This window comes from Leptidea sinapis, chromosome 4, assembly GCF_905404315.1.
Source record: "Leptidea sinapis chromosome 4, ilLepSina1.1, whole genome shotgun sequence".
Taxonomy (NCBI): Eukaryota; Metazoa; Arthropoda; class Insecta; order Lepidoptera; family Pieridae; genus Leptidea; species Leptidea sinapis.
The window spans coordinates 7,738,907-7,765,436 of record NC_066268.1 but is presented as its reverse complement, the minus strand read 5'-3'; the positions used below and the strand labels follow the sequence as shown (position 1 = coordinate 7,765,436).

The 26,530-nt window shown below is 38.1% G+C and overlaps 1 protein-coding gene across 1 annotated transcript in view; it reads right to left on the bottom strand.

Moving 5' to 3' along the window:
• Positions 1-26,530, bottom strand: part of LOC126979753 (facilitated trehalose transporter Tret1-like) — a 41,789-nt gene that overhangs the window by 10,069 nt on the left and 5,190 nt on the right. Inside the window, exons 2-7 of the mRNA XM_050829266.1 lie at positions 14,090-14,245; positions 5,414-5,612; positions 5,051-5,241; positions 4,260-4,518; positions 1,837-1,966; positions 108-219 (exon numbers count right to left, since the gene is read on the bottom strand). Of these exons, the coding sequence (XP_050685223.1) occupies positions 108-219; positions 1,837-1,966; positions 4,260-4,518; positions 5,051-5,241; positions 5,414-5,612; positions 14,090-14,245 (1,047 nt within the window). The remainder of the gene's footprint in view (positions 1-107; positions 220-1,836; positions 1,967-4,259; positions 4,519-5,050; positions 5,242-5,413; positions 5,613-14,089; positions 14,246-26,530) is intronic.

The following is a 26,530-nucleotide window of genomic DNA, read 5'->3' as shown; positions in this document are numbered from 1 at the left end:
GCATATTAATGGTTTATTCTCAGGTATAACTGTATATCAAGTTTATTTGTAAGGCCATTATTGTATAAGTGATAATAACAAAAGATCAAAACTTTAATAACACTTACCTATCTCGTAGGAGAAAAAATACATTATAAGTGCTAATAGCGGGAGCCAGCCAATAGAAGCAATTGCAGTACTTTCAATTCTTGATAAGTAAAAATAGCTGCCCAGTAGAGACTGCAATGAGATAAGTGTAAGTTAAATAAATCTAATATCTAAACGCAGCACGAGACGAGCCAGCTACTTGATACTACCTAAGACAAGAACAAATTACGGCAAGCGTATGTTTATTTACGAGGGCGCACAACTTTTTAATAGTCTACCTTCATCTCTCAAAAAGATTAGGTCACTAAAAACATTTAAACGTGAGCTATCAGACTATATTGTTTCAAAGTTTTTATAAAACACATGTCTGAAATTGTTTGTTATGTGACAGTGCCCTGTAAAAGTGTGTAATCTTAAATTTTGTGAAGAAGAATAAGTACTATAATGTGTAATATGTATGTACTGAACATCTAAAGAACGGCGGATAAATTATTACATCATATTTTTATGTTCTCATGTAAGTGACAATATTATGTTTTTAATGAGAAATAAATATCTTTAAACGTAATATATAGAATTCTCATGTCGCGGTGTTTGTAGTTAAACTCCTTCGAAACGGCTTGACCGATTCTCATGAAATTTTGAGTGCATATTGAGTAGGTCTGAGAATCGGACAACATCTATTTTTCATACCCCTAAGTAATAAGGGTTTGTCACCCTTAATTTTTTTTTTTAAATTTTTGAACGAAATTTTTTGTTTTTATTTTTTTATAATGTGGCATTAAAAGATACATACAACTTCAAATTTTCACTCATCTACGATCAACAGTTACTTTTGTATCGCGATTTTAATATCGGCAATACAACGTTTGCTGGGTCAGCTAGTCTAATATATAAAATTCTCATGTCGCGGTGTTTGTAGTTAAACTCCTTCGAAACGGCTTGACCGATTCTCATGACATTTTGAGTGCATATTGATTAGGTCTGAGAATCGGACAACATCTATTTTTCATCCCCCTAAATGTTAAGGGTAGTCCACAGGATTTTTTTTTAATTTTTTGACATTTTTTTTTAAATTTGTTTGATTATGAGTCAGCATTAAAAAATACATACAACTTCAAATTTTCACCCATCTACGATCAACAGTTACTGTTGTATCGGTATTTTAATATAGGCAATTCAACGTTTGCTGAGTCAGCTAGTATTATAATAATATTGACAAGATTTACACAAATTATCTTTGCCCCAAACTAGACGATATATTTAATTGAACATACACAACTCTTTATATTAATACGTGTAGCGAAATCATTGTATATTTTTATTAAAAAATAGCGCGAATTAGTGATTGTGAAATTGAACACAGTTAAAGTTCATATAGAGAAGAAGTTCGTTCATAAAGCTATTTTTCTGATATTAAATGCCTTATAAATACAATAAATAAATGAAAATAAATATAACACGATACACTGATTGAATGACACACATCGAGGTGTAGTCTTTGACAAATAACCCCTTATAAGTAAGTTAATAAGTTTAAAGTTAAAAATTAAATGAATTATGGTTGAATGACCTCTGGGCAAACACGAGTACAAATAAACATCCATGACTCCGAAACAAACAATCATTCAACAATTCAACGTTACTTTTTTTTGATGTCTGATCTGACGGCAGATCGATTACACACAGACAAGCAAATAATGCAAGGCTTACATGAAACTATAATTTTATATGAGTATAATTTCTTACCAAACTACATGCGCAGAATGCAGTTGATACCAGTAACAGTATTCTTCTTCCAGCCCTCTCAACTAGAAAAGGTGCTATCATACTTGCTACAAGCCGAGTACAGCCGATAAATATCGTAGCTATATCCGGTCTGAAAAGAAATAAATATCAGTTATCACATATTATAATATTTGGACGTGTTTCTATGCATTTTTTTCCCTTTCATCCAAGTGAAAAGGAATAGCGAAGACAAGAAAGAAAACCAAGATTACCGATGCACTAAGACATGCATTAACATTGAAATGGCGATTGGCTGGCCACATTGCACGCTACACAGATAGAAGGTGGACAATAGAGACCACCAAATGGACCACCAGCCAAAAGCACTGGTAGACTAAAGCAGCGATGGACAGATGACAATGTACAGGCAGTGGGGAGATAAAATAACATATTTTTTTCAAAATTGATTCAACAAATTGTGCTCTGAGAGAGAATAAGCGGCGCTAGAAACTCTCCCAGCATTCTTTTTTTGCGCTCTTTTTAATAAAAGGTACTGGATCAGGTCGGGTTGCGGTCAGGGAAAAATGGAAAAGTTGGGGAAGGCCTATACCTAAAAAGGGGGCCCCATCACCAAATCAATCAATCAAATTATTAACAAGATTTGAAGGTAAAATAAGGGTTAAAATGTAAAAAATGGCCTATTATTATTCCATGCATTTAGATCTCAACTATGTTATATTAGTTTCTTGAAAGGACTCCAACATCGTCTTTATAATCCATGGAAGTTAAATAAGGGTGAATGTTTTGATACCACATTAGGATCACAGTACTTGTATTAATCCACAGAACGACATTACGATGTATTGTTTTTTTTATTTTACTTTATTCGACAAACCAACAATATTTATGCACAAATGTAAAAAATATAAACAAAGAGACTTAAAACGAAAAGACACAGCAAAAATATCAATAACTGGCATGTACAAAAATATTTAGAGACATACAGATTATTTAAAGTAGTGTAACAAAAATAATAGTAATTTCTGCAAATTAGCTCCCTTACGCGGGGAGTCAATGACATTATGACGAAAGCAGGTTTATGTGGAATCAAATAAATTGAGTTGCTGATTATTTTGAGAAACTGTATTAAATTGGCGACAAATACGATTGATGCAGGAGTGATATGCTAGGTTAGTACGGCTACGATTATCTTTAAATATATTGTTGGTACAAACTGTACGTTTAGGGTTTTTACAATTGAAATTTATTTTTGGTAATAATGAAACGGATACCGTTTGATTATTAACTATTTTATGAAGTAGCATCGTGTCAAGCAGCATTGTGTCCAATAACTGACTGAAAAGTACACAAGTATCCCACGCCCGCTCAGCTCAGTTGGCTGACAAAAGTGATTGCATTGCGAATATAATATCTAGGTATTAGGAGTCTATTGGGCTTTATGGTGATGCCTGCAACACTTACATTATTTTATGAAATAACTTAGGTTGAAGGTGATTATCTACAAGAAGGATACCCGCAAACTAGTTTACCCTCAAAATAATAACATTTTGACTATCATTTATTATTATATTAAATATCAGAATAACCGTTCAAATGCGAGGTGGACTCACATAAAATGTTTTACTATCGTACAAGTTATGACACTATGATGTTTATTTTTTAATTACTTTTGTCTGGTATCCAGTTAAGTAGTCGCAATCTTGATTCTTTTTTAAATACTGTTAAAATAGCAATGGTAATAATAAATGTTTATTCAAAATCAGCCGTGTAACTATTGCGTTTCATGAGATATAGTGAACTGACCGATGGAGAGACTGAAGAACCTAAGTTATAGAGTTCCTTAGTTACTTCAGGTATGAGGAGTCGAGAAATAAACAAAACGTAAACACTGCAAGGATATCTTAATGGTAAAGGAGGAGAAACGAGTGTACGGCTTATCTGGTGTTAAATGTATACCGCCGCCCGCTTTCTCTTGCATTACCAGCCTAAGGTGTACGCGCTTTTTTTGAAGGTACCCATTTGGTGTCGTACCGGAAACACCGCATAAGGAAGCTCATTCAACAGTTTTGTAGTACGTGGAAAAAAGCTCTTTGAACAACGCTCTGTGGAGGACCGCCACACATCCAGATGGTGGAAATGATATTCTGAAATGTGGCGTGTCGTGCGGAGGTGGAACTTGGCGGTCGAATCAGGTGAAACAGCTCTTCGGAACAGACCCCGTGATAAATGCGGTAGAAGAAACATAATTAAGCGATTGAAACACTTACTCAAAGAAGAAGTCGGAGTAGTACAAAATACACAATTAATTAAATTACTGAAAGACAATAGCATCAGAATTATAATAATAGAAGAATAATTATAAGTTAGAATTTAGAATGATATTACAATTCAATTTAATGGTATGGCATATAAACTAAACAAACCTTATAGAAGACCCAGCTAATTGAAATATTGTTGTGGCAAAAAACAATACTGCAGCAACCCCACTGGTTTGTTGTAATGTGCATAAGCTCAGCGTTATGAATAGTGACTTTCTATTAGCCTTTACTGTGAATATCCTAATCCAGGCTTTCCAACTGGAACCTTCATCGGGGCTTGTCCCTTTTACTGACTCAAACACATTTTCCAGATCCTCAACTCGTCCTAGAAATCGCAGCGTATTTTTTGCTTCCATCTCCTTTCCTACAAAATATTATTTCTTCATACTATCTTTCTTTAATGCTAGCATCATAAATCCCGCTAAGTTTCTTGTGCCTATTATTCTTATAATAGTCATAACATAAACAAGGTTTAGGACAACTCAATTGAAAACTGTTTTTGATTCATCGTGCCACCTAAATAAATATATGGCGTCATATATCAATGTAGCTTTACCGCCGTTTTCAATAACCTATCCATCCTTAGTTTAACTTACGGATACATTGCTGTCTCCGTTCAATGACAAGATCTTATAGTTATACTCCAATGCTATCTGTCAATAGGTTATTGAAATGTAAGTAAGCGTAAAAGGATAGATTTGTCTACCTCTTGTAAGTTAAACAAAGGATAGATAGGTTATTTAAAATGGCCGTCATTAACTGCTAGTTGCATAAAGCATCCTTAGAGTTAATGTTTCATTAAATATAATACCGACACTTTCTTTTTTCATTTTGACAGTTAACATTAACTTTAAGGATGCTTTATACAAGTAGCGGTATAACTAATAATAACATACCTTTAATGGCATAAAAAACAGGTGACTCTGGTATAAAATATATTCCAACCAAATGTATAATATTGATGAAAAATGCAAAATAGCCAGTCATTTGGTACGAGACGTAAGGCCCAACGCAGTACGCAGCGAGTGTGCCCGTTATACCGACAATAGAAGTTGAAGTCAAAAGTATTCCTCGGATGTTTGTCGATCTGAAATTAAAAATTATATTAAACTATACATTCATGTGCTTTGTTTTGATGTCTCACTGCCAAAGCATTTATTAAAACAAGTGAAAAGAAACTCATTGCCACTTTAAATCAATATATCTTTACTCATAAAATGAAAATTCAACAGTTAAGTTAAGTAACAGTTATTACTTACGATATTTCCCCAACATACACTAAGTTGCTAACTGTCACCATTCCCATACCAAGACCGCTGATAATCCTAATAGCATATACCATGGCAACATTTTTTGTGGTGATTATAAGAATTATGGCTGTCAAATTTAAAAGGCCACCGAGAAACAGACATGGCTTCCTGCCTATTATGTTAGATAAGTAGCTTGGGATGTATGGACCTACAACAAAAATTCATAGTTAAAAATTACTGTGGTTTGCTGGTTGAAGAATTTATTGTAGTGATAACTTCTTTATGGGAGGGTAACCGCTTCGTAACGTAACGCGTTACGGCGCCAGTCTGTCTGGCTTCTCTTTCTCTCACGTAGACGGTAGCGGTAGACAGGCTCCTCCTCTCTCACTCTAACCAATTGTTACTTTTATAGGATTAAATAATTATACTTATAATATACATACACAAAATTGTAATCTACTTATTCAAGAATTGTAACTAAGAATACAATTTATTTTATAATCAAATAAAGATTTTATTAGTAAATAACCTCTCCTTACATTTTCAAATTATATACCTAAAATTTAAGTAATAACCTAAGCTTTTCTCAAGTTAAACAGTTTCAATATATAGTTCTACTTAGATTTACTTAAGTTATCACTTCTGTCGGGCGTCCCGAGACAGACACGTTTTTTTTTGCTGATGCAATTACAGGGCAATAAAACACACTATTATTTCAGAGTGGGAGAACAAACATACCATTAGTTGACTCGTAGGTTTGCATATGTAGGTCACCTGTTGTGATCAACACTGCTCATAATATTATGTTCTTGTAATACCGAGGAATGACAGGAGCGTTGCCAACCTCATAATTCTTACATTATCGTATACACCCCTTGTATATAATAATGCATGATATTTGCTGTCATGTCAGCTGCCCATATAGTTTTCAGTAGAAACCAGAGAGTGGCTCTGCATGACTCTTGCTTTACCAATTTCTAGCCAAATCCCTTGTTTAGGTATTCCAAGTTTTATATTTAAATAGCTGACCCGACAGACACTGTTCTGTATATAATAAATAAAATAATGTTTTTATATGAATTTGTCAATAATATATCATAACATCAAAAATTACTTCGTAAAATATGCACCCTGCAGTCGTAATGAAATTGTTTGACAGCAGAACTGGCAAACCGTGCGTCAACAAATTCTCTCATAGAAATTATGTATGGACACATCAAAGGAAAAACAAATTTGTTGTTTTTATTTAATTTAGCAGCATTTTCCTATTTATTCACCTTTTAAACCTTCTCTGGACTTCCACAAATAATTCAAGACCTAAATTTGCCAAATCGGTCCAGCCGTTCTCGAGTTTTAGCGAGACTAACGAACAGCAATTCATTTTTATATATTTAGATTATTGTGTGTTTAAATAAAGCTTTTTTAAAAAGGCTTTTAGTGAAAACCTCATAACAGAACATAAGAATTCGAAAACTACACATTCTTACGTGGCGAGCACGGAACAGATTTTTTTGTTCTGTGGTGGCGGGCAGATCGAATTGGAGCCTTAATAATTTCAAATTCTAAATTATTTAATAACATCGTATGGTCATACGCTAACATCAAACTAAAAAGAAACTGTACACAGTAGGCTATGCGGACAATCTCGCCATTCTAGAAGACTCGTAGGGAAAACCTGAAGTCTTGCTGCAAAGATAAGTAGATGGCTTTATACAGCAGTTATATGACAAATTATCACCTACGGAGCAATAGCTTGGTGGCTCAGGACAGAGCTTGTGAACGTACAACCAAGTTGCAGCGATTTCTATAACTGGATGCATGTCCAGTACGCCGACGTCTGCTCTAGAAGAGTCGCAAGAAACTCAGCAGGTTTTGTTTTTTATAAAAATATGGTGACAATGTAAAATCATACACAAAAAATTATTATTTAATAGCTTGAGGGCGGTCGACCCATTCTCAATCATTGCCACTCTTTTTAATCTATATTTACAGTTTCAGCATTTTACATTATATTTTCTACGATATAGGTAAAGTGATGCAGCGAAATTTCTGGAACGTTTTGCCTAACTTTTAATTGAAAAAAAGAATAAGAGGTGGAAGTAACTTAGAAAAAAAATCTATAAAGTTACCAACTAGTGCAGTAGATGTACGAGTATCAATTCACGTGTAAGTAAGAAAATCTAGTAACATCATTTGACCGGAAGATGAATGCTTGTTTCAAGAAATTTATAAAAGAATTTCGCACAAAATATTATTAATTTAAATATATAAATAAATAAATCCATTCGAACATGCGCCATTCAATCCACGACCCAAAAAGATTACAAGCAAAATAATCAAACGAGTTTGTCAAATGACTTTTATGTACTTTCTGACAGGTAAAGTCGTGATTTAATAAGACAGCTATCTTAATTTCCATTGCATTATAGGACCGGTTATGCTTATTAGATATTGTGGTCACCAAAATATTTCCCGTGCCTTTTATTATTGGTAAAGGTCACCTAAACTTATTGCCAATAAATTGTAACAGATTTGTCCGTTTTATTATGTTTTGATTCTGAATTAATTAAATGATTGTTTTTCCTGGCGTTTTCACAGATTATGCAATATTAGATTGTTAATTAAACTATTTTAAACATCTGATTTGATTGCTTTTCATTTAATGGCTCAATATTCATTATACTTATACTATTTTAATGGCTTATGATAAAATCTCATCCCCATTTATCACACCGACCGTGCCCGGAACGTAACCGGTACGTGTATTGTCCGGAGACTTGAAAAATATCACTTATTACATAAAAAAACAATTATATATATCAGATAAGCCCTATCCAAGCCGGCAACTGGGTTTAAGTGTCAGATCCGATGCCATTACGTACACGAGTTTATTGATATTTTATTTAGGGATTATTCCATTTTTTACTAGTCCACTGAATAATATTCTATATATATAAAAATGAATTGCTGTTCGTAAGTCTCGACTTGGCTAATTTTGGTCTTGAATTATTTGTGGAAGTCCAGAGAAGGTTTAAGAGGTGAATAAATATGAAAATGCCCGGAATTAAATAAATACAACCCGTCGCCCCCGTCGTTCAGAAATCAAATTTAAATAATAGTTTAAAATGAATAACTAATTAGAATTTTTAAATCTTTCTAACTTTTTCAGGAGGTAAAAAATAAACTTAAGTTTAGGTAACTGTAGTAAGTAGATTAACTACAGTTGTTAACTATATATCAGATTATTTTTATGTAGATTGATAATTCGTAAGTTTTATCAAAAAATAAAATTACTGAACCTAACCGCACCAACAAAACAAATCAAAAAGTTTATCAAACAGCTTTGAATTGATTAACTATCAATATCAAATTGAAACCTTATAAATTTTCAAGAAAACTCTGTTTTGTAATTAAGGAACAACGTTTGTAATTAATCGAAAATAAAAATAAAATTTCACTCGTACCGAGAATTTTTTTTTATTTGTTTTTATAAAATTCCTTTAAATATTCCTTTTGTTAGTTTTAAGTTTATTTTATACAAAAGTTTAGGCATTTTATTTATCGATTGAGGAAGTACGAAGTCTGCCGGGTCAGATAGTTAGTAATAATATTAGAACCGGTACACAACAAACACTTCTTTACTTTTGGTGTTGCAGGCTCTTTGCAGAGCCTGCTTAAGGGCAGAAGAAACAGCCACACATGTCCTTCTCGAGTGTCAATAGGTAGAGCAATACAGAGCACATTACCTCGGAAGGCCAAGGTCATACCACTACACCACTGTCACTACCAGAGGCCATAGGCAAAATTAAAGGTCTGCTGGGTTTCCTGGTAGAATAAGGATGGCAGGAGTAACACCATCAACTCATCACGCAAAATAAGCGCACATAAGATGTCGAGTTGCAGAAAATAGCCCGCTGAAATCTATAACCTATATATAGAGTCCGTACACCCAGAAAAATCTCGTCTTCCCAGTCACTCTTCGTCTTTCTTGTCCCATTTCCTTATCAACTAGAATTGCAATCCTAATTCCAATCTCTGATTAAATAGAGCCAAGAAGTAAATTGCTTTTAATGATATTAATAATAGTAACAAAGTAGTTATCTATTTCACACAATACTGAAGACGCGAAGAGAATAATAAAGTGACAGAAGGGCAAATTAAAGGGCATAGCCCTAATGAAATGATTGCGAAACTGAAGTGGAAGTGGGCAGGGCACATAGTTCGACGGACAGGTGGCCGTAGGGGCAGTAAAGTCCTTGAATGGCGACAACGTACCGGAAGACGTAATGTTGGTAGGCCCCCCACAAGTTGGACCGATGATCTGGTAAAGATATCCGAAATACCTTGGACTGATTATCGTGGAGATCTTCGGGGGAGGCCTTTGTCCAGCAGTGGACGTCTTTCTGCTGATATGATGATGACGGTGAGAAGGACAAAGATAGAGTCGTCGGCCTGTCTACGGCCGGTTTAGCACTGACGTAGACAGACAGCCACTTACGGGACACGAATGCGCCTCACCTCGGCCCCGCTTCTGCCACGTCATTTACACGGCCCTTGTGAGTGGATACATAGCTTTGACTAGTTTTAATTACTATTTATTTAGTAACTAATTACAGTAACTATCATAAGCATTCCAAAAGTTTATTTTTTATGGAAAAAGGGAGACAAGTGGGTGTTGAGCATCACTGCCACCCACATTTTCCATTCACCACACTAGCCTTTCCGTTCCGGGAAATTCTGATCGCGCGGTATGCTGCAGATCTTCGTGATTTTGGCGATCATGCAGCGTTCTGTTAATACGTGTATTAATAGATTGCTTATAATTAGGAATGTACCTGAAATCTATTGAAACAAGCTATAAGACCATGCAAAATAAACCATCTTATAAACAAAATAAGGATCAAAACTTGGTGAGGGAATAGTGTGCCGTACGGCACTCTTGGCAAACAAATTTTGCAAGGAAGTATAGCGCGAAAGGGTAGGTATATAATCGATTATAATAGATTCCGCAAAATCTGCTGACCGAACGAAGGACGTGACGACAAAACGCCAACGTTGGATGACGGACGAGACTCTCGCGCTTGTCGAAAAAAGACGTGTTTTAAAAGTTACTGGGGCTGACATTACGCAGCAGAACCGTCTAAGTTGCCGAATTCAAGCGGCTTGTCGTCGTGATAAAAATAGGTTTCTTCAAAATATATGTACCGAAATACAAATCCATGGCGAAAAGCATGAAACCAAAGACCTTCACAAGAAGATTCGTGAAATTACAAAAAAGTTCAGTTCTAAAACATGAACCATCGAAAACTCGGAGGGAAAGGTTGTGACTGAACTGGAAAATACTCTGAAAGTCTGGAAGAATTACTGCCAGTCGCTCTTCTTTGACCCTGATTCGCGCAGCTATATCTCCACTGAACCGGAAGATCAGGACTTGGAACCTCTTATTCTTAGAGAAGAAGTTAAAGCTGCAATCAACCATCTAAAAGGAGGGAAGGCAGTTGGAAATGACTGTATTCCAATAGAGACAATCAGATGTTGCGGAGATTTCGGAGTAGATATGTTTCACACTCACACAATTTTGTTACATATGGTAACAAAATTTGGGTGAGCGGAATGTGGCCGAAGGAATGGACGCACTCTGTTTTCATACCATTACACAAAAAGGGGTGTACAACGAAATGCAATAACTATCGTCTTATAGCGCTCATACCACATGCCAGCAAAATTTTACTCCATATAGTAAACGAAAGACTGAAGGCTTATATTCTGAAGGAAATAGCACCAGAGCAGGCCGGTTTCGTAAAGGGCAAAGGTACACGAGAACAGATCCTAATTGTGAGACAAATAATAGAGAAAGCAAAGGAATTCAACAGACCGACTTTCATATGCTTCGCTGATTTCCAAAAGGCATTTGATTCTGTTAAATGGCCACAACTATGGAAGATCCTCATAGAGATGGGAGTGCCCAAGCACTTGGTGCAAATCCTCAGAGCCCTTTATGAACATGGTTCCGCTTCAGTCAAGGTGGATAATGTCACGTCCGACCCACTTCATCCCTCTGCAGGAGTCAGGCAGGGCTGCATTTTGTCGCCTCTTCTGTTCAATATTTATACGGAGCACATTATGAGGATAGCTCTAGAAGATTGGACAGATGGCATACCAAGTGGCGGCAAAAACATATCCAATCTCCGATATGCCGACGACACCACGTTAATAGCGACAAGTAAGGAAAACATTGCTGAATTATTACATCGTATCGAGCATACCAGCCTCCAGTATGGCCTTAAAATAAACCGGCAGAAAACAAAAATGATGATTGTCGATCGAAGTCAAAACAATGCACCAGATATAGTCGAGATTGCTAATTGCGAGGTTGTACAGTCATACATATACTTAGGATCACTGGTCGCTAATACTGGTGGCTCGGAAGACGAAATTAGAAGGCGAATGGCTATTACCAGATCTGCAATGCAGAAGTTGACGAGGATATGGCGGGACAGGAATATCACCAAAGCTACTAAAGTTCAGTTAGTAAGATCTCTAGTGTTTCCCATACTACTATATGGTGCCGAAACATGGACAGTCAAAGAATGAGAGAGACAAAGGATTGACGCACTAGAAATGTGGTGTTGGAGACGAATGCTACGAGTATCTTGGACACAACGCCACACAAACGTCTCGATACTTGAAGAGCTCAAGGTGAAAGAAAGGCTTTCATCTATAGTCAGAGCCCGTATCCTCAGATACTTCGGACATATCACGCGACGTGGAGAGCATGCCATAGAGAGACTTGTTGTTCAGGGAAGGGTCAACGGCACTAGGTCAAGAGGACGCTCCCCTATGCGCTGGACAGACCAGATCAAAGCCTTAACCAATACTCCCCTCAACACATGTGCCAGAGAAGCAATAGCCAGGGATAACTGGCGTAGAATCGTTCGTCGTTCGACGTGACCACGACTGCTCTGTCAAGAGTAATCCGACGAAGAAGAAGAAGAGGTAGGTATAGGCTACGTATAGAATGTTATAGCTGTCTATGGAAAAACACTGTGTGCACCAGGTCTTAGAATAATAATAATAATTCTACGTTGAATGTGTGGTACGCTTATCTTAGCGTAAAACAACCCATAGTTACATAGATATCTAGTAAGGTATTTTGAATATAGTACTGTAAAAGTAAATTATGATCTTCATTCAAATTAAAATATTTTTTTTTCGAAATTCAAAATTCGAAAAGTTAGAACGGATTCGGAGTTCGCGGATATACTTTCAGATTTTTGTTTTTATTACGAATTAAATGAAAGTTGTGGAGATGAATGATTTTTAATAGAATCAAGGCTTTAATAGCCTTGTTTACAAAACATTAAGAAGTTCTAAAAAAATAACAGACACATCTAATGACTAGCTCAATGAGGTTACAAATGGTATTATTATTTAAATATAGCTACTCGTATTTGGAGTTTAAAAGTACACATCAGGTTTTGGACATCAAGGGCTATCATGTCATTACTATTAATGATTCACGACATAATAATTCGCAGGTGGGGTTCCAACCGAGCCTGCCAACCAACTTAAAGGATGTTTTTTTTATGATTACATGGGACGAGAGGAGCAGAACGTTCAGTTGATGGTAATTGATGAGCTCTGCCCCTTACGATGCAGTGCCGCTCAGGATTCTTGAAAACCAACAATTCTGAGCAATTGTGGTCGTCACCTTGACAAGTCATAAGATGTTGTCTCATTTGCCCAGTAATTTCACTAGCTACGGCGCCCTTCAGACCGCAACACAGTAATGCTTACACATAACTGCTTCACGGCAGAAATAGGCGCCGTTGTGGTACCCATAAACTAGCCGGCATCCTGTGCAAAGGAGCCTCCCACTGGTTGTTGAAGGATATTTGAAATCTGTAGCGTTTGCCTTGGTAAGTCACTGTAGGTACTCTCTGTGGCCGAATGAGCCACCGCTACAGGATGTAATCGTTAAGTCACACTTAACCATCAGGCGATTATTCCGTAACTATAAAAGTTTTTTTTTATGAAAATATGGGACGAGACGAGGTGGACGTTCAGTTGATGGTAATTGATACGCCCTTCCCATTACAATGCAGTGCTGCTCAGGATTCTTAAAAAACACAAAAATTCTGAGCGGCAATACAATTGTGCTGATCCATTTGACCGCGTGCAACGCAGAGCAGCTCGAATTGTCGGTGACCCAGTGCTCTGTGAACTTGGCGTTGCGTAGAGGCGTCGCGTCATTGTGTGTCTTCTACCGTATTTATCACGGAATGTTTCGAAAAGCTGTTTAACCTGATTCCTGCCGCCAAATTCCATCTTCACACGACACGCCACAAGTTAGGATATCGTTCCCACCATCTGGATGTGTGGCGGTCCTCCACAGTGCGGTTTTCAAGAAGCTTTCTCCCTCGTACTACAAAGCTGTGGAATGAGCTTCCTTGTGCGGTGTTTCCGGGACGATACGACATGGGTACCTTCAAAAAAAGCGCGTTCACCTTCCTAAAAGGCCGGCAACGCTCCTGTGATTCCTCTGGTGTAGCAAGAGAATGTGGGCGGCGGTGATCACTTAACACCAGGTACGCACGTTTGTCCTCCTATTCCATATAAAAAGCGGAATACTTTCACAGCAGCTAGTAATAGTATGTTAAATAATGAACAAAATAACAAACATACCAACAATAGATCCAAGGTAAAGGAGGGATCCTATCCATGAGACCTGTAGATCAGTGATGAGCTCTGGAAGTGGCGTCTCATCTGGGTCTTGTAGTTTTGGTATGATGGGAGCTGACCATCCAACACTGTAGCCGTCTATGAATTGTCCAATATTCACTGCAATGATAAAACATAATTTGTAAGAAACACCCAAATTTTACACAGAACAACATACCTCGCTATGTATATCGTATCGCTATAACCTATACATCCAGCTTGCCCGAGGACATCCGACTAGAAACCAGTAAAAGAAAATTTAAAACTAAACTTAAGAAATATTTATTGTCAACACTGCCTTAAAATTAAAATTATATTTTTATATAATATTTTTTATCAATATTTGTTAATTACACTTGTATAAAATCAATGTTCTAATAAGCATTAATGTATTACAAGAGACTTGATCCTGCAGACAAACTGTCCAAACAGTTTTGCGGGACTATGTAAGCTTTTAAGATTCTTTCTGTAAATGATTAATAGTATAAATAAATAATAAATAATAGGAAAAAAAATAAACTTCTTCTTCAAAATAAAAATACTTCAAAATAATACACGTATATAAAGTGCACTAAAAAGTATAAAAATAATTGCGTATTTTTATACAATCTAATTAATTAATCTAATTCTAGTTACGATTATTGTTATTTCTGGAATCGGTGTCCTTCCGCCGCAACCCGCTCTCGCCTCTCGCCTCCTCACAACTCAAGCACATCTCACCTATAACTACGTATGTAGTAACAAACCTATCTTGGATGACAGCGACTCCAAAAATTACAATAATCGTAACTAGAATAAGATTAATTAATTAGATTGTATAAAAATACGCAATTATTTTTTATACTTTTTAGTGCACATTATATATATTGTTTTGGAATAGTGTTTTTGAAGGCGGTTGTTTTTTGTTAATTTACTTTTTATTTTAAGATTTTTAGTGAATTTGAAGTACACTAACTAACAATTTGTCAAAATATGTGTAAATATACCAAATTTAGATTTCAGATTCAGATTACAGACAGTGTTCTGTTACTTTGTCATGGATTCCGCAATCAGAACCTAACCAAACTCTCACCAAACTATCTTTGAAGTATATGCTTTCCAATAAAAAAAGAAACATCGATATCGGCTGGCGCGATTTTAAGTTATTTGTAAATTTATCATCCACTTTGCAATACGTATGTATAGCAACATTTAGGACTTTCATGGTTTTCTCGTGGATTCCACTGTCAGATCTGAACCAAATTACAATGGGACCACCCGGGAAGCACCAGCTTTCAAATAAAAAAAGTATTATTAAAAGTTAAACAAACTTTTGAGGTAACAAAAACAAAAAAAAACGGCGAATTGAGAACCCCTTCCTTTTTTGAAGTCGGTTAAAAATACACAAACGTCAATTACTAAATGCCTTATACGAGTAAGTCAAAAAAATGTAAATTAATAAGCAAAAACATAGTTAACAACGTAGTCGTTTAACGGCCGTTTTCGAAACCGTATTATAAGCTAAAGTACAATGCTATCTGTCGATAGGTTATTGTAATGTAAGTAAGCGTAAAAAGATAGATTTGTCTACCTCAAGTAAGTTAAGCTAAGGATAGATAGATTATTGAAAACGGCCGTTAGTAAGTCTTTTATTGGCCGATGTAGATGCTTTTATAATATAACCCCAGAAAACGTACAAAACAAGTGTGGTTCCAAATTCTATATATAAATCGTTAAAAAACGTTTGTGTGGTAAAGGTTACTATAACATAAATGATTTTTAATGTTACCATAGACTGGGAATGCAGAAAAGGCGCCTGAGCTTTTTAATTATAAATTTTATTGTACGATACTGTGAATGTAAGTTTGTTTGTTACGCTTTCACGCCTAAACCACTGAACCTAGTTTGATGAAATTCCATGCAGAGATAGACAGGAGCTTGGAAAAGGACATCGACTACCTTTTATCGTGAAAAAGAAGGGTTAGAATAGGAGATGGAAATTTGTATTGAAATTCGTCATTATCGAAGATGACACAATGATATTTTTTTTCTGAAGAAATACATAAGAATATGCTCTTGTGTTTTTTAAAATTTCGACCTGTGTGGGGATGAAATAGGAGAGGAAATTTCACAATGAAAATTCAAACAATGTCACGCTTACAAACCGAACTCCGAATCCGTTTAGTTTATATTTGGTGTAAAACATAGAACACTTAAAAGTTACAGCAGTAAATCACGAAAAAATAATTGTTCTTCCCATAGGCAACTTAAATATTTATTATGTAGGCAAAATAAAAGCAAAGGATGGAAAAACAAAAAAAGTAGTTTATAAAATGTATTACAATAAGCAATAAGTACGTATAAGTATTAACCGTAGCAGGTTTTCCCGAACCGATTCGACGTAGGGACCTTCAAGAAAAGAGCGTACTCCCACCGCGTAAAGGCCGGCAACGCATCTTTTGACATTTGATGTCCGAATGTCCATGGGCATCATCGACGATCAAGTCAACTCCGATCGGCTTGATTCTCTAGCATTGCGTAGAGATGTGGGTTCTCTCTGCATCTTCTACCGCATTTATCACGGGGAGTGCTCAGAGGAGCTGTTCGGTTTACTTGACTTGGCTGTACGGGGACATTACGTGCACAGTACCATCCGCATCACGTAGACGTCTGGCATTCCACAACCGCGCGTTTTGTTCGAAATTTCTTGCCTCGCACAGCCACTTTGTGGAATCAACTACCAGCAGCGGTCTTCCCGAACAGTTACGACTTAGGGACCTTCAAGAAAAAGGATACTCCCACCTTAAGGGCTGGCTACGCATTTCTTGACACACCTGTTGATGCGGATGTCCATGGGCGGTTGCCTCACCTCTCCCCATCCCGTGAGCCTCTTGTCCGTTTGCCCCCTCTTATATATATAAAAAAATGCTTTCCAAACTTATTATTCCATGCGGACGAAGTCGCGGGTAAAAGTTAGTGTATGTAAAATTGTAACTCAATCAAGGATAAATAAAAGATGCCCCCTGAGTTTCTTGCGCTCGTTCTTCTCAGGTCTGAGACATACTATTTCGAATGGGTTAGGTTTTGACGTTCAATTTATTTATTATTTTAAAGCTTTTTCAAGTAAGTCCTCGAAGTCAGTTAAAATTAACACTAATTTACCAGAATACTTAAAATGTGAAACAAGTATTAACTATTTATTAATAATTTGAGGATAAACTTGCATTCGAGGTCCACGCTTAAATTTTGTAGTTTCGTGTTCTTTGTCACATATAACGCAATTTGTGAGAAAAAATGCGCTTGTAGATAAAACAAAAACAAAATTCAAATTCGTTTATTCATTCACTCACAATCGATTAACGATTACTTAATCTTAGTTATCGTTAATTATTATCGAATTTTACAATATTTCGATTTTAGATTATGTTACGTTCATTTGTGATATGTATGTATGTTGACGAAACATTGCCAATTTAACTTTTAACAATAACAATATTTTATGATAATAAGAAACAATGTAACGTCATAAATTCCAGTTATATTAATTTTATAACAGAGGTATTTTTGGTAGAGGTATTGTAATTTGTTCGCCGATCCACTGCTAAAAATAGCCACACCAAATTTGATATTACGATTTCCGCTGTGATAGTGATTAATATTTTGCAAAAGGCATAAAATGCTGATTTCTTTTCGTTTCGAATAAAATTTTAGAAATAAAATTTATAAATAGAATGTGTGTTATACTAACCACATAATCGTTTTATAACAATTCTTTTGAATTTCAGGACACATTTTTTTTGTAAAATTTCTCGGATTATTTTGTAAAATGATAAACATCGCCCAAAAAAAGACTTACTCACATGAATTTACCGCCTAGTGGGCATAACAAGTTTATTTTACTCACAGAACAGGTGAAAGATACATATAATAACTGATATATAATATAATAGCTGTGATGCTTGTTCCCGGTGTTAACATTATTATATTAGAATTTATTGAGAGCCTTATAACGCTGGTATCCCTCAAGGTTGCGTACTATCCCCTACACTGTTTCTTCCGCATATCAATGATATGATGCAAGTCAGAAGTATTCATTGCTATGCAGATGACAGCAGATATTATGCCTCTTACACCAGCCGTGCCAACATCTGTCAGGATAGATTCTACGAGAACCGGAAAAACTTGTGTCTGAAGTCAAGACTATGCTTTGCAGGATCTCGGAATCAGGCCAACAAAATTTAGTCAATTTCATGCTAAGAATGTAAGAGTTTGTGCATTTACCGCTAAAATGTTCGACCATCACGAAGCATTCTTACACGGGCAATGAATTCAAACTCTAAAGGTTGATGCATCCAATATACGATTTCGTTAGTACATTTTATGAAATATTCGATATTATTTAAACACGATTCATATATTAGATGCAGCACTGTTATAAACTAATTTGTTATGTATATTATAGCCATTTTAAAATACTCCATTTGATTGAAAAGTGTGGCCGTTGGGTTTCTTGTATGTTCTTCTCACGAACTCTACTTTTTCCGAAAATATGGTAGATTCAGTAATTTAAAAGAAATATTTATAGTGACGATTTAAAAGCGCTTAGTTTAAGCCTAATAGAATAAAGTTTATTTAACTTTGACTTTGAAATTTCTCCCTTTGTCGTTTCCCCAGCATCAGCATACTCGGCGTCGATACCTAGTCTTGCCATAAATACTGATAGAAAGAAAAACTAAAATTTTCTATTGCAGATAACATTTGTTACTTTTACACTATGTTAGTTTAAGACATAAGTGTGTAGTAGTAGTCTCTTCATCACGCCACTCCAATTTGATATCGCAAAATATTGTACAATGTATTGGCGCCAAAAAGAGAAATATCAATGAGGAATCATATTATAAAAATTACATTTATTGTAACAGTATATAAATACTACTGGCCATAAGGCCAGACTAAGAATATCGAGCGACGTTCATTTGTCAGTGCTCATTGGAAGATAAGAGAGTATTTCGGTACAAGTCACCGCCTGGAACTATTTAAGACGCAAATTCGGCCTCACATGGAGTATGATGATAATGATCTCAGCTCTGCGCGCCCGCGCTCTCCAGTACCAGCTTCTTACATTTGATGCCCTATACTCTCCCCGGGGCATAAAAAGAATAGGGGAGTCCCAGGCACATGGGTGTCGTAGGAAGCGACTAAGGGCTTTTTAGAAGTGGGAGAGTCACGCTGCCGTCTTTTGATGTCAGCACAATCGGGCCAGACTCGTCCGGGTTAATTACCACACTCGCACAGAATACCGGCGTGAAGTAGCGGCTTAGTGCCGCTACGTTTCACATGGGTTAGTGTCGAGGACCGGTGGCCATTCCCCCCCCCCCTTCCCCAACAAAGATTATGAAAGCGGTCCCTAAAGATATAGTACCCCAGGAGAATCCCTCCCCGAGCGCTCCAGCTCGGGCTGCCCTTCGTATTCTGGGGAGGGCACCGAAACGCGCTTGACCAAGGACAAACGAGGCAGTAACACCACGGCACCCCGTTACACACTCAACGTGGACTTTTGCAATATCAGGGGAATTCACTCCAACTTAAACGCCGTCCACCACCACCTTGAGACGGCGCAGCCGGCCTTGTGTTTCCATACGGAGACGCGGATATCTCGACCCAGCGATACGTCATATTTAACATACCCCGAGTACAAAATTGAGCACAATTTTTTGCCTCATGCCGGGGTATGTGTGTACGTTTGGGAGGATTCGAACTGCATAGTTCTTAAGAGGAAATGCAACCGTGCCTCCAGATTTTTTAAGCGGCAACTCGCCCGTGCAATGTCAAAACACGTCGTCAAAATCGGCGAGCAGCTTTCCAGTTACCCGACCGCAACACGCAAGTTCTGGTCGTTGTCGAAAGCTGCTCTTGGTAACTTCAGCCAGCCGTCTATGCCGCCGTTGCACATGAGGAATGACACCCTGGCATACGGCAAAAGAGAAAGCCGATCTCCTGTGCGCTCTTTTCGCCTCCAACTCGACTCTTGACGAGAACGGAAAAACACCGCCGACCATCCCGCGGTGTCAGAGCTCTATGCCTGAAGTACAGTTCAGACAGAAACTGTTAGGCGAGCTCTGTTTTCGTTGGACGTCAGGAAGTTGAGCGGGCCGGATAGCATTTCTCCAATCGTACTTAGAACGTGTGGCCCTGAGTTGACGCCGGTGCTAACGCGTTTATTCCGGCACTCTTATTCCAACGGCGTAGTCCCTGACTCATGGAAGTCCAAGTCCACCCGATCCAAAAAAAAAGGAGACAGTTCGGATCCGACAAACTACAGGCCTATTGCTATTACCTCCCTGCTCTCCAAAATCATGGAGAGCATAATTACCGTCAGCTCTTGGTATAGCTAGAGGGTCACCAGTTGATCAACGACCGACAATACGGGTTTCGCCATGGTCGGTCGGCAGGTGATCTTCTGGTATACCTAACACGAAGATGGGTTGCGGCTATTGAAAGTTAAGCGGAAGGCCTGGCAGTTAGCCTGGATATAGCGAAGGCCTTTGATCGTGTATGGCACAAGGCGCTCCTCTCAAAACTTCCATCATTTGGGCTTCCCGAGAGCTTGTGCAATTGGACCTCTAGCTTCCTCACTGGGCGCAGCATACAGGTCGTTGTCGACGGACATTGCTCGAACCCGAAGCCCGTGAATGCTGGAGTGCCCCAAGGCTGTGTGCTATCTCCTACGCTGTTTCTTCTGCATATCAATGATATGTTGGACACCTCCAACATTCATTGCTATGCGGATGACAGCACTGGTGATGCCATATACAACGGCCATGCAGGTCTCTCTCGGGAAATCGTCGACCAGTGCCGGGAGAAACTTGTGTCTTCTATCGAGTCCTCTCTTGAGAAGGTCGCGGAATGGGGTAAATTGAACCTTGTCCAATTTAACCCCCAGAAGACTCAAGTTTGCTCGTTTACCACTAAAAAAACCTCATTTGTCGTATCACCGCTCTTCGACAAAACCTCCCTAAAAGCCTCGCCTAGTATCGGAATACTGGGCCTCGAAATCTCGAGAGATTGCCAATTTCGTGGCCATCTGGAGGGCAAAGCCAAATTGGCTTCAATGAAACTGGGCGTCATTAATAGAGCACAGCAATACTTCAAGCCGGCCCACATTCTAGCGCTGTACAAAGCGCAGGTCCAGCCACAAATGGAGTATTGCTGTCATCTCTGGTCTGGCGCACCCCAGTATCAGCTGGATCCATTTGACCGCGTGCAACGCAGAGCAGCTCGAATTGTCGGGGACCCAGTGCTCTGTGAACGGACGCGGATATCTCGACCCAGCGATACGTCATATTTAACATACCCCGAGTACAAAATTGAGCACAATTTTTTGCCTCATGCCGGGGTATGTGTGTACGTTTGGGAGGATTCGAACTGCATAGTTCTTAAGAGGAAATGCAACCGTGCCTCCAGATTTTTTAAGCGGCAACTCGCCCGTGCAAAGTCAAAACACGTCGTCAAAATCGGCGAGCAGCTTTCCAGTTACCCGACCGCAACACGCAAGTTCTGGTCGTTGTCGAAAGCTGCTCTTGGTAACTTCAGCCAGCCGTCTATGCCGCCGTTGCACATGAGGAATGACACCCTGGCATACGGCAAAAGAGAAAGCCGATCTCCTGTGCGCTCTTTTCGCCTCCAACTCGACTCTTGACGAGAACGGAAAAACACCGCCGACCATCCCGCGGTGTCAGAGCTCTATGCCTGAAGTACAGTTCAGACAGAAACTGTTAGGCGAGCTCTGTTTTCGTTGGACGTCAGGAAGTTGAGCGGGCCGGATAGCATTTCTCCAATCGTACTTAGAACGTGTGGCCCTGAGTTGACGCCGGTGCTAACGCGTTTATTCCGGCACTCTTATTCCAACGGCGTAGTCCCTGACTCATGGAAGTCCAAGTCCACCCGATCCAAAAAAAAAGGAGACAGTTCGGATCCGACAAACTACAGGCCTATTGCTATTACCTCCCTGCTCTCCAAAATCATGGAGAGCATAATTACCGTCAGCTCTTGGTATAGCTAGAGGGTCACCAGTTGATCAACGACCGACAATACGGGTTTCGCCATGGTCGGTCGGCAGGTGATCTTCTGGTATACCTAACACGAAGATGGGTTGCGGCTATTGAAAGTTAAGCGGAAGGCCTGGCAGTTAGCCTGGATATAGCGAAGGCCTTTGATCGTGTATGGCACAAGGCGCTCCTCTCAAAACTTCCATCATTTGGGCTTCCCGAGAGCTTGTGCAATTGGACCTCTAGCTTCCTCACTGGGCGCAGCATACAGGTCGTTGTCGACGGACATTGCTCGAACCCGAAGCCCGTGAATGCTGGAGTGCCCCAAGGCTGTGTGCTATCTCCTACGCTGTTTCTTCTGCATATCAATGATATGTTGGACACCTCCAACATTCATTGCTATGCGGATGACAGCACTGGTGATGCCATATACAACGGCCATGCAGGTCTCTCTCGGGAAATCGTCGACCAGTGCCGGGAGAAACTTGTGTCTTCTATCGAGTCCTCTCTTGAGAAGGTCGCGGAATGGGGTAAATTGAACCTTGTCCAATTTAACCCCCAGAAGACTCAAGTTTGCTCGTTTACCACTAAAAAAACCTCATTTGTCGTATCACCGCTCTTCGACAAAACCTCCCTAAAAGCCTCGCCTAGTATCGGAATACTGGGCCTCGAAATCTCGAGAGATTGCCAATTTCGTGGCCATCTGGAGGGCAAAGCCAAATTGGCTTCAATGAAACTGGGCGTCATTAATAGAGCACAGCAATACTTCAAGCCGGCCCACATTCTAGCGCTGTACAAAGCGCAGGTCCGGCCACAAATGGAGTATTGCTGTCATCTCTGGTCTGGCGCACCCCAGTATCAGCTGGATCCATTTGACCGCGTGCAACGCAGAGCAGCTCGAATTGTCGGGGACCCAGTGCTCTGTGAACGGCTGGATCACTTGGCGTTGCGTAAAGACGTCATTCCATTGTGTGTCTTCTACCGCATTTATCACGGGGAGTATTCCGAAGAGCTGTTTAACCTGATTCCTGCCGCCGAATTCCACCTTCGAACGACACGCCACAAGTCAGGATATCATCCCCACCATCTGGATGTGTGGCGGTCCTCCACAGTGCGGTTTACAAGGAGCTTTCTTCCACTACAAGGCAGTGGAATGAACTTCCTTGTGCGTTGTTTACGGGACGATACGACCTTGGGTACCTTCAAAAAAAGCGCGTACACCTTCCTTAAAGGCCGGCAACGCTCCTGTGATTCCTCTGGTGTTGCAAGAGATTGTGGGTGGCGGTGATCACTTAACAACAAAAAAACAATTTAACCACATACAACGAAGGGATAAGATCATACGTACAGGCCTAAAACCTGGCCTGTTTTTATCGCTTGTCTAGCAGCACGAGGCTCTTTAAATACGTATAATTATATAGAGTTTAAATATCTAATAAGTGGCAGCCCTGCTTCCTCTATTTCCATCACACCCCGGCTCGTCCCAAATGTTTCGCCGATTTACTGCGAAGATACAACTCAAACTTAATTTTATTTATTTAGATTTACCAGTGGTAATTACAATATTACATTGATAAGTATGCTAAGTTACAAAGGTTTTATTAGGTGAATAACGCATGCTAAAATATATGTGAAATAGTTATATAAAATAAGCATAAGTTATAAAACAACCATAATTTGTAATGAAATTAGGAAATTAACAAAATCAACCAAACAAGTCAAGATAATGGTACTAAAGAAATTAAGAATACACATTAATTAAATTATTTATTTACGACCCATATAGCCGAATGGTTAGTGACCCTGACTACTAAGCTAGAGATCTCTATCATTTATATGATGAATATGGATGTTTGTTTCCGAGTCATGGATATGTATATTTATGTAACTATATTGTATTAAATATATCGTTGTCTTGTACCCATAGTACAGGCTAGGCCTAGTTTGGGGCAAGATAACTTGTGTAAAAGTGTGTCAATATTATTATTTACAATATATTTTTTTACATTATTACATCTTTGAATGGGTCTAAGCATTTATAATTTTGCATAATCGCGACACAAGTGAATTGATCCCCAAAATAGTTCTGCGAGAAGGATTTCCAAATAAGTTCACAGGTTTACGTAGGCATCTAGTCACTGTAAAATAAGTTACTTTGATTTATTTCGTGGTATAATTATTTATTATTAAGTGTGCACGCTGTCTTTAGCTGATCACTCGAGTCCGGTTTATTACTGTTTCTATTAACATTTGCGAATAACATGTCATAATACAATCTAATCTAATGTCTCATATAATTTATATTAGTATATAAATCTGTAATTTCTGCCTTTAATTACAGCTTTTTGTGAATATCAATTGTACTTAAATGAATAAACGCTAAACGACACACCAACACCAATTTTTCAATTTTTATCTGCCCGTTTGAGTGTCGTTTTATAACTGGGTGTGTAGTAAGATCGCGTGATTGGCTAACATCTTGGGGTAAGAAAGGATATTTTATCCCAAAGTTTGTGAAAAAATTTCATGGTTCAAGCTAATGTAAAAAAATATATACATTGATTTATGTTTTTAATACTTTATTTTTCGTTTTCAGCGCCTAGCTTTAATTATGGTTGCTTGACAATCTAACTAACTTAATCGCATTGATTTGATTACAAATCGTTTTCAGTAGTTTTTTAATTATGTTTGCTTGACAATCTAACTGACCCCTGGGATCGACAGGCGAAGACCCCAACTTCAATACTTAATCTTTCATAAAGAAGTTTATTTTTTATTTATACTTATTTAAAAATGTTATTTAGTTAAATTTTCATATAAATTAATAAAAAATCTTGATATCAAATTATTTTAATACAGGTCCGTCAAAATCAGAAAGATTTACTAAAAAATAAACTTATTTCGTGTATCTTCTTATAATATAATTATATTATTATATATAAGTTCTCCTCTAAAGCCACAAATAAAATCAGGACCTGTCAAAGTGGGCTAGAGAGGAGTATACTCAACATAAGAAAGATTGATAAAGTAAGACATACTAAAATAAGAAAAACCACCAATGCGGCCGACGCTCTAACTTTTGCATTAAAACTAAAATGGAAATGGGCTGGCCATGTCGCGAGATGTACAGACCGGAGATGGACTGCGATAGTAACATCTTGGAGCGGCCCAGCGGGTAAGAGAAGCCGAGGGATACCACTAACCAGATGGGAAGACGACCTCAGACGGACTGCTGGCCCTAACTGGATAGACGTAGCACAGGATAGAGACGCGTGGGCCTTGGAGGAGGCCTTTACCCAATCCGGGGTTCTTGCTAACAAATTTACTTATAATTAGATATTAATCTTAAAGTATATATGTATTAATTTACTTACAATATTTAAAAAACTTTGTATAAGAAAGAAATAAATGGCTTATTTAATTTAATTTAATTAAATATATGTGCTATTATATATATGTGTAGCCACGGCCGTGTCACAGATAATCCTGAGTCGGTGACCCATTTCCTGCACTGCACAGGAACTCTCCAATATAAAAATCTATTACTATTTAAATACGTTCTTTTTTGGTTTGTACTTTTATTAATTTTTTATATTAAGTGTATCCTGTGAGTGTTTTGTGAAATAAATGTTTTTCTTTCTTTCTTTCTATATTATTTAATATATATATATGGTTGCTAGGTAGCTGGGAGGTATCGTGTGCGCATTAGTGTCGTCTTGCCGAGAGAGAATCGGCCACTTTTGTTCCTCGTAACAGGGACTAAAAGCGAACCTTTCAACAAGGTGGGAAAAAATAGTATAGTACGAACCTGGGGAGAAAAATAGGTCATTCTCACCCGCGGAATATTGACACCCGAGCCGAGGGCGTGGATGACAATCGCGGGTGGCAATGTCCTAATTACCTCACGTGGTGCGTATACGATGTTTTTTCCCACCTGCATGAAAAGCATGTTGCACCTGCACAATGATACATGAACGATGCACAAAGCTTTGATCTCTTTGCAGCAAATACGCCTTTTTTATAGTTAAGTTGATGATTATTTAATATTGTGTAGAAAATGCAGGTAAATCACGAGATACTTCAAATGGAATATGGAATTATGCAAAGAGAATAGCTGACTTTGTTAGTTTGTTTGTGTTGATAATGTCAGGAATTACTGCTATCACTGACCTGTATAAATACCACTGGACGGGCTGTTCCATTTGTTTGACAGCAAATTTTTTGTGCCTATCTGAATTGCCACTCGTAAGCGTCCAGAGAACAGCAAATTATGACGTGTAATACAAATGGCTGCGAAGGAACGTACAATACTCTGAAGTATTTTTGCATTTTGAATTAATTTCGTTTGCTTTCCGTGTTACTTATAGTTCAAGAATCA